The 9,462-nt window shown below is 36.9% G+C and overlaps 1 protein-coding gene across 1 annotated transcript in view; it reads right to left on the bottom strand.

Moving 5' to 3' along the window:
- Positions 1-9,251, bottom strand: part of LOC103773898 (tyrosine-protein phosphatase non-receptor type 12-like) — a gene marked incomplete at both ends in the record, with an annotated part of 26,742 nt that extends 17,491 nt beyond the window's left edge. Inside the window, 5 exons of the mRNA XM_008941278.1 lie at positions 1,881-1,952; positions 2,720-2,758; positions 3,776-3,871; positions 4,883-4,959; positions 9,143-9,251. Coding sequence (XP_008939526.1) covers positions 1,881-1,952; positions 2,720-2,758; positions 3,776-3,871; positions 4,883-4,959; positions 9,143-9,251 — 393 coding nt within the window. The remainder of the gene's footprint in view (positions 1-1,880; positions 1,953-2,719; positions 2,759-3,775; positions 3,872-4,882; positions 4,960-9,142) is intronic.
- Between the last annotated feature and the right edge of the window lie 211 nt (positions 9,252-9,462).

The raw sequence follows: 9,462 nt of genomic DNA, 5'->3' as shown, positions 1-9,462 counted from the left end.
AGGGAAAGGCTACTCACAAAATTTAGAGACTAAAATTTGTATGTGCATGCTTTCCTGACAAGACAATCTCACAGTGTACTTAACACCTGCTCACCTATTTCAAAGCAGGATTAAGGATAGCTTGTTTAACTGGCATGCTAACTCTTTCTGAACACCTGAAAGCACTTCAGCTAGAAAACAGTAGCAATTCCCATCCAAAACCACATAATTTTGAGTTAAGAAAAAAGTTTTGAGATCAGTTTGGAATGGATCGATTCCACTTCAGTAAGTGAACAGCTGAGGCAAATCACAAACTCCAGTGTAAAAAGTTTACAGTAAGATCACTGATACCAACAACAGTTAGACTCAACACTTGAATGCCAGATTTCATTTATATCCTCATAGTAACTAATGGAACATAGCAGAACCTGATTAAACTACCAGGTAGCCAGATTAAGAACAAAGACATGAGGAAGTATTTTCTGCTAACAACACAACGATATGAATGTCAGAAAGAATAAGTGACAAAACAAAACAAATTGTTAAAATTCATCATCTACTGCATTATAAAAATATTGATAATCCAGGAGCAACACACCCAGTTAAGGTAGTCCTGCCAGTCCATTGCTGACAAGTGTGAGGAGAAGGACCCTCCTATGCCCAGCTTATTTTCTGTTCTCTTCCCTGAAGCAACCAGGCTGTGGCTGGACAGTGGGATAGGCCGGGTGGCCCTGGGGAACACAGCTCCCAGAGCTACACGTTGGACAAACAGGCCACAGAAGTGTTTCAAGCAGGAAGGAATAAATATCCATAAGCAGGTGTGTACAAAGGCAACTGGATACTATCCCACACCTAAGCAATGCTGATTATAATGATTTTGGTGGCTATGCTCCCACACACGTAACCTCACCCATATCCTGAAAACCTCACAATTAATGAAGTGAATTTCTGCAACACAAGCAGCCCCTTTTGGTAAGTGGTAATGGCACTGTCACTTATTTTACTATCCAGCTTTCTCTGCCCAGGAAAGATGATTGCAGAAACTAATTGGAGTATATTCTTGTGTGATGCTGAGATGCCAGGTGCCAAAAGAATCATTACTTCCAAGTCCCTCCTGTGCTTGGAGTAGAGATATCCACAGTCCCTCTTCCTGCCTATTAATCTGCCAGAAATACTTAAAATACCATTTACAAGAAACAAACTGGTAGAGGCTCTAGTAGTGATGCTCAGAGATCAGAACTCCTGATAACACTGACACAACTCACAACAGAAACATTCAGGTTTCCTCCATCTTCCTGGAGTCAGAGCTTACTTGACAGCTAATCCCAAAGAATTCTCCAAGGAAAGATTCAGGAGATCTCCCACTCCTCTTTGTTTTGATTTAAAAGCAACAATGGAAGCAGAGGGAGCATTACCAACAGAAACAAGTTAAAAAAATGAGATAAGTTTCCATTTTCTTTATTCATGCTAATTAACTTCATGCAACTTGAAGAAAATAATGTGGTCTAGTGTTACTTTCATTTCCCAGGCACTCCAGAACACACAAGTCATAATGGAGAGGAATAACTGCATTAATATTATTTGATTTCTTGCATATGGTACAGACATTCAAAATTTATATAACTACATAAATTATACATAAAAAGCTACAAGACTAAGACACATAGGCTCCCTGCTTTTTAAGAGAAAAGAAAAAAAATTGTGCAGGATGCAAAAACACACAGCTTAGATACACACATTGTTTTCCACTGCATTCCTTTGAGAGTCTGACTTTTGTGTGAAATTTAGTAACGAAAAGTTTAAAAAAGCACTTTTATAATACAAACTGTTTGTGGAACAGTTATTTTAAGTTACAAAAGAATTAAATCCTTCAAAAATAATTTATAAAGCTTTATACTTACACAAGAAACACGAAATGGTCCAAAAGTTACAGCTGCTTCTCCACACAGAGGCCAGTAACGTTCACATTTTTTCTGTTAAAGCAAAGAATCTTAATTCAATTCATGTGCAATACTGAGAGATGATGATTAACAGAAAGAGAGCAGACAAAATGATAATCTCAAATGCCTTATTCTCTCTTATTCAGTGCTTTTCTTTAATGTCTGCCTACTGGCCTAATCTTTTAAGACAGTAAAAAGTCTTTTCTTCTGGACACCAAAAAATCCATATGACCAATAAATACAGGCAAAAGACACTTTGTCAAGGTGAACCTTCATGACTGCCTACATATGCACAATTACACATCATACAGAGAGAAGCAATCATTCAGGTTTTGTGAAAATTTGGAGTTTGCAATTCTGGACCACATTTCTTTTCCTTCTCAGGTCATAAGAATATGACAGAGATTTAAAAGATAAGTTGTTTTTGCAGCTGTATCAGTTGACAGGAAATTCTGAAGGACTCTAAATTTTGATAGTTGGCCTACATCCCACAAAGAGCAATTTTTTTTTTTTTTTCCCCATAGTGACATGACCAGAAACAGACCATTGGTACTGCTGGGTACTCAGACACCTCTATGTCACCAAGATAACACCTAAATAATAATGTCACTCTATAAATGGAGCAAAGAAAAGCAGTCACATTCACTATTTTCTATGCACAGAAATATAAGGGTAGGCATCCTCATTCCATCTGGCAGATTATTTTTACAGTCCTAGATTTGGCATACAAAACTTCACAGGTATTCGCGTATTGCCCCACATGGGTCACGCTCCTGTAGTTGTATATTTAGTGTACATACCCTTCCCATCTCAAATTCTCGACAGGCCATTACGATTATCTAAAAAGAAAAAAAAAACCATGCTTGAAGTTAAGTGGTTTTAAATCAAGTAAACACACCAACATGTTACTCCTTGCTTCTGTCTGGGCAAATACTGATACTCCTTTAATCTGTTAATACTGAAGAGACTAATTAATAGTATTTCCCTATCTGCACATGTATGCACTTTTAGTTCTACAATAGTCCTCCAGTTCTATCCTGCACAAAATAATCTACAATACTAATATAACATTTTAAGGCTACTTAAACTGAATTCATTGTAATCCTGTACAAATATTTATTTATTCAGTCTGACTGTAAAGTTGAAATATAATCATAAAAATATAAAGCCATTTAGTGACTGGAAGAAACAGCTATATGTGCTTAAAATTACATAGGCTGCCTCAAGTAAGTAATGAAACCATTTAAAAACCAAGAATCAGATTTCTTAGGTGAAGCTCTTTCAGATATATCAATGTGAATAGATATCTAATACAATTCCATCAACAGGCAAGCTGCTACAATAAACCATGATTTAAGTGTCTGAAATAATGTGTTCAACATACCAAATTTTACCAGGACTTAGAAGTTATCTCCCAACAATAGCTGTTTAAACAGATATAGAATATATAAACCAGCAACTAACCAAAATTAGCAGAAATAGAACTGTAAGCTTTTTTTTTCCCCTTTTTAATTTTTTTTTTTTTTCCACATGCTGCTTCTATGTCTGGCTTTCAGTCCACACTGTCAAGAGTTGTAAGCTCTCCTACAGGACAGATGTAACACCAACCTATTCATAAATATGCATGATTTCATATTCATTCAACAAAATTACTTTTAATTTACATTAAATTCAATAAATAATATTAATAATATATAGAATGCTATTTAAACTACAAACCCCTAGATCTGAAAAGTAAGTAGACTAAATCACTGTCAACATTTTTGGTAATAGTAGCCAGTTCAGGCAAAAGATACATAATCACTGTGCCATGAAATCAGGTAATACCCCATTCTGGTTTTTACTTAGGTACTTACAGCAACATTGTATTCCCATATCATCCTCCAGAAGTCTATTACTGTATTTGCTAATGGTCCTTGGGTGGCAACATATGCTTTTGGCCCATGGACTCCCTAGGATTGCACAAAGGAACCGTTGAAGTTTAAAAAGAAAATTTATCTGTACTGAATAAAAAAAGCTTTAGCTTATAATCATGTAAATTCTTTTTTAATACAACAAGAAGCATGAATATGAAATACAAGTTCATTTACATAGGTGGGAATTTTGCTGGTGATTTCAAGGGGGTCCAAGGTTGTAACAGCTAGTGTGCTGCCAGAGACTGTAACAGAAAATACTAAGTTTCTCTATGTTCACATTCTGAGAATTCCCTTTAATTTCACATTTTCTTTGTTATTCAAACATCTAATGATGAAAATCTTTCGGCTAAAAAGCATCCCCTTGCAGAAAGTTCCCCTCTGCCAGTAATACCTCATTTAAAAAAAAAAAAAAATTAAAAATGCGGTTTATGTAAAGCTTGAAGACATTTACATTCAGCTTTTCAAGCTAAACATTCAGGAAGTTAAATCTACAGTAACACCTGTTTCTGCATAAGCATTACTATATAGAAGAAGCATCAAAATAAGGCTACAAGGAAAGCCCAAGATATTCACACTTTGAAACAAAAGGGTATCAGGCTCTTAGCCAAATTCTGGCTTCTCTTTAAGAACATTAGATACAATTCCATCGCCACACTTCTGCCACGAACAGCAAAGTGTAGATTAACATACACAATTTGTCAAACACCTATTTTTATGATCCCTAAAACCAACTTTGCTTAACAGTTAGTGTTAAAAAGACCAGATTTTAAAACAATCATATCTGAATTTTCCTATAGGATAAAGTTCCAATTTGGTTGCACTTTACTTTAAAATTAAGTATTTTATTATATTTATACTTAATTAAAAAAGAGTTTTAATATTACTCTATAACTGGCACAATGTTTGCAAATTTATTCAAGCTATAATAGAAGGAAAATCTTCCCTCACAGCTTTAAATTCTTATCTCAGACTAAAATATTAAAACTGCACTGATGATAAATAAAAGCTTTAAAACAATTTAAGAACTATTAAGAGAGTAATACATACCTTAATAAAGTTTGCATTGATGTAGTCAGAATCTTGTGGAGGAGTTTTTAAGGTCAGTTTAACCCGGCTATGATCAACTAAAAGAAGAAGGTTACTGCCATTCAAAGGCTGGCTCTCTCCTTTTTTTTTTTTTTTTTTTTTTTAAAAGGAATTACATTACTTGTAAATCCACACGTAACAGTAAGTATAATATATATATGCTACAGTTTATAGAAGAGATTAAGCCTTAATGTTACCCAAAGATAAGTCACACAAGCATGTCAGTTTGTTCATTTAATTTATGGATAAACCAGCTCAGGTAAGGATAAAGAGCTTCTGCTATGTGCTTCTGATGCTTGAGTTCAGAGTACCAGCTACTGGAATTCCAAGATCAATTCATTACAAAGAGGCAAAATTCAATGGATCACAAGTATCATAGAATCATAGGATCATAGGGGTTGGAAGGGACCTCGAAAGATCATCTAGTCCAACCCCCCTGCCAGAGCAGGGTCACCTAGAGTACATCACACAGGAAGGCGTCCAGGCGGGTTTTGAATGACTCCAGTGAAGGAGACTCCACAACCTCTCTGGGCAGCCTGTTCCAGTGCTCCGTCACCCTCACAGGAAAAAAAATTTTCCTGATATTCACCTTGAACCTCCTATGCTCCAATTTGCACCCATTACCCCTTGTCCTATCACAGGTCATCACTGAAAAAAGCTTAATCCCATCTTCCTGACACTCACCCTTTACATACTTGTAAACATTGATGAGATCACCCCTCAGTCTCCTTTTCTCCAGGCTAAAGAGACCCAGCTCCCTCAGCCTTTCCTCATAAGGGAGATGCTCCACTCCCCTAATCATCTTTGTGGCCCTACGCTGGACTCTCTCCAGCAGCTCCCTGTCCTTCTTGAACTGAGGGGCCCAGAACTGGTTGTTACACAATATTAACAGAGATCACAGTGGTCATAATTAAAGGCACACTTACAGAGCAGAAAAAATAAGCCACCAGCACATGGTTAAAGAGGATGGCAGGTCTTGAAGTCTCTGCCAAGGAGGACTCCAAGTATGACAACATGAAGCATGCACTGGGGTTTACTGCTCAAACTGACTACTACCCCCCAGATGCTGAGGCAGGCAATTTGCTGGGGTACTTCTCAACTAGAAGTAGTTGATTCCTTCCTTTAGGGCATTCTGACATTTCAAGTTTTTACCTCAAGCATCAATGACTTTCAGAGAAAGCTTCTTAGAAAAACAGCAGATCTTGGGATATCAAAACCCTCAGCAATATTAAAAATAGCCTTTACTACTTGTTGACAGAATAAACTAAGCATCTTGAAAATCTTTTTGGCATTGAAAATATCCTAAGTGCATCTGCAATACAGAAACAACTTGATGATTCTTAGTAAGAAGGAGGGTAAGTGATTGGCAGGTTCATCAGTCCTTGCCGCTCTTGTTGATACCAACAATTCCTAGCTATCACAAAAATAATTCAAAATCTACAACAGAAGCTGTTTCGGTTGGATATCCATTTTTTTTTTTTTTAAATACATCTCTGAACTGGGGAACAGAAGTGTCTGCAGAAGCAGCATCTGCTCAAGCAATTTCTGTTACTTTCTGCTCCCAGGGTCAATTACTCAACCACAGAACAGCTGCTAAAGCTTTTATTAGAGCTAAATTCAAGGGGGGGCAGGGGGGGTGGAATCCATAAAGGACAAGTCTATTTAAGAGGAAATATGGTTGATTGGTTTGTATTTTTATTTTTTTCCAAATATCACTGTTAATAAAACAGGGAACTATGGCCACAAGATGTACATGCCAAGAGTTATTTCTATACATAAAGTTCTGCCAAAAGCTTCCAAGACAGTGAAATTTTCTGTCGAGTCCTGATAACATGCAAAAAAATTCGAATTACCATGTAATGCCTCCTTAAAAAGCACAAGTGTAGATTACAAGACATTTGGATTTCAGTCGTAAAGACAACACCCTCTCATAAAGGCCTAAAGAAACCTTTAACATATCACTGTATTACACTCACACATACAGTGTAAAAGCAAGAACACTTTATAAGCATGCAATCATGTCACAGATGTAATAAAAAGTACTTTTAAAAGGTGGATCAGACCAATTAAAATGGTAGTCTACTGAAGACTCCTATCTTCCCAGCACAGTAGATCCAAAATTGTAGAAGCAGTTTCCAGCCTGCCTGCATCTGCCACAGCTCTTTCATAGATTTAGGTCAGGAACAGAATTCTCCAAGAAGAATTCCATTGCAGGTTCCAGCTTCAGCAGATGATGAACTAACACCAAGTTTCATTTAACTATCACTTAGGATGGCTTCCTAAACTAATGTGAACATGCACACATGCATACTCCGAAGCCAGCACTGAGTTAGTATTGAGGCACTGATCTATCTGGTAGCAGTAGCAATTTCTGATAAATACAACGCTAAGCTTCAATTAAGTTACGTTTGCATGTTATTTTCTGGATTTATAAAAGGTAGGCAAATTATCATTCCCCTTTCTCCTCCAAAACATCTCCCGGTTTTCATTTATCGGGCTGGCCTCCCATTGCTTCATTGCTAAAGCTCTTGGATGTTTGAAGATGTTCTTGCTTTAACGGAAAATATACCTTCAATTTTCCTCAGCACCAGCTTTGATGTTCGCTCCCTTTCCTTGGCGCTATTCCAATGACTCCAGTTCTATACAGATGAAAGAAAAGCATATCTACCACCCTACTTACAGCCATTCACTACTGTAGGAGTTGCCAAGTGTCTCCAACTCAGCTTAGGTGCTACCAAGATTTTGCTACCTTTTTTGTCATCTAGCAAAACGCCAGCACAGAAGAAAGAGTAAAACAACTTCTAATAATAAGATGACAATAACTTCCCCTCTCTTTTTCACTCCAACCCTTCAACTTACTTCCTCTCAGGTAAAAAAAGAAAAAAAACCAAAACAAAACAACAAAACAAAACAAAACACCAAACGCACACAAATGAAACCTCCAATGATATTTAACTATTTTGCTGCAGTTGAGCTTAGTACCACACTCCTACATGTGACATGTTATACATATATTCTCCAGCAAAATCTAAACAGACGTGCCTTCCCTCTCAGTGCAGCAGCAAGCACTATGCCCACCTTGTTAAACAACACAGAGCCTGTGGCTTCAGGGCTGTTTACTGCTCAAAGTGTTGCTCTGATTGCTGACAAACAATAAAAACTCCAGCACTAGAAAACCAGAGCAAACGGGTGTACAACAATCTGAAACACAGTAAGCCACTGGAGCTCATTACTAGAACACATTTTGGAAATGAAAGCTAATGAGGCTTAAGACCATTTTCAACTTCCAGTTGGTTATAAACCTCCTAACACTTCTGAGAAAGCTAAGCAAAGTAAAATGCACCTGCTGCTCATCTTATAGGATGTGAAAAGGGGCATTTGTCAGAAGGCTATCCTTTAATCTCACTGATGGTTGTTCATATTGAGAAGCACACCAAAAGCTTCTGAAATATATGGCCTCACAAGCTGTGCAAATTGAGCTCGTAACAGGCAATCCCTTCATCACAGATCACTGATCAGTTATACCCACACATCAGTGGGTTTAAAATTTAAATTCCCCTCCAACTCCTCTTTTCTGTGTTCACACATTGAACAGAATTTCATTTGTGCTCTAGCGAAACACAAACCCAAGATAATCCAGCACTGAAAGTTTTCAAACACCATTTGCATCTAGAATCATTAAGGCTGGAAGAGACCTCTAAGATCAAGTCCAACCATCAGCCCCAAACTACCATGACAACTAAACCAATGTCCCAAAGTACATCTACATGTTTTTTTTAACACCACCAGGGATGGTGACTCTACTACCTCCCTGGGCAGCCTGTTCCAATGCCTCACCACTCTCAGGAAAGAAATTCTTCCTAATATCCAGTCTAAACCTAGAGTTTATGCTGCCATTTATTCGTTTTCTACCATGAATGATAAGTTCTTAAGGAAAAAAATTTAAGCACTTAAAGTTACAGACTATTCCAAGCTAAAATGAAAGCATCACCTTGATTTGGCTTGGGACCAAGCACATGTTTTATCTTTGGGTGATAGCTCTCCTAACAAGGTATACAAATGTTTGCTTACTTTGCCTTCCAAATAAAAATAGAAAAAATTATGAAAGTTAGCTTTCAGCAAATTATCTCCAATTTTGCCTCTCTGTAATAACTAAATAGTAAAATTCATGAATAACAAGAACTTTCCTTTTTCTTATAGCAAAATGTAAATCAGACTTACATGGCAATATATCCTTGTATCTATTCTTTTTAACATTTTCTTCTTTTTCTCCAGTGGCTGTTGGGTAGATCTTCTCTGTTCTGTATTTTGTTGATAATCTTCTTAACCTCTGAAATAAAACATTTGTTATACTTTCAAGTCTCAAGATAACAGAAACACCACAAGGTATTAGCTTCATTAATGAAGAAGACCACGTAAAAATTTTCTTCTCTCCTTTTACAATATTTACTATGATTAAGTTAAAAAAAAACTCATCAAATTCTCCCGTCCTTCTAGGTCAGCAGCTCAACAACCAAGTTGAAGCCAGCTCTGTCTGTCAT

Source organism: Merops nubicus, unplaced genomic scaffold (genome assembly GCF_000691845.1).
Source record: "Merops nubicus isolate BGI_N331 unplaced genomic scaffold, ASM69184v1 scaffold10505, whole genome shotgun sequence".
NCBI classification, from domain to species: domain Eukaryota; kingdom Metazoa; phylum Chordata; class Aves; order Coraciiformes; family Meropidae; genus Merops; species Merops nubicus.
Note: the sequence above shows the minus strand (reverse complement) of the source record. Positions and strands in the feature narration are given on the sequence as shown.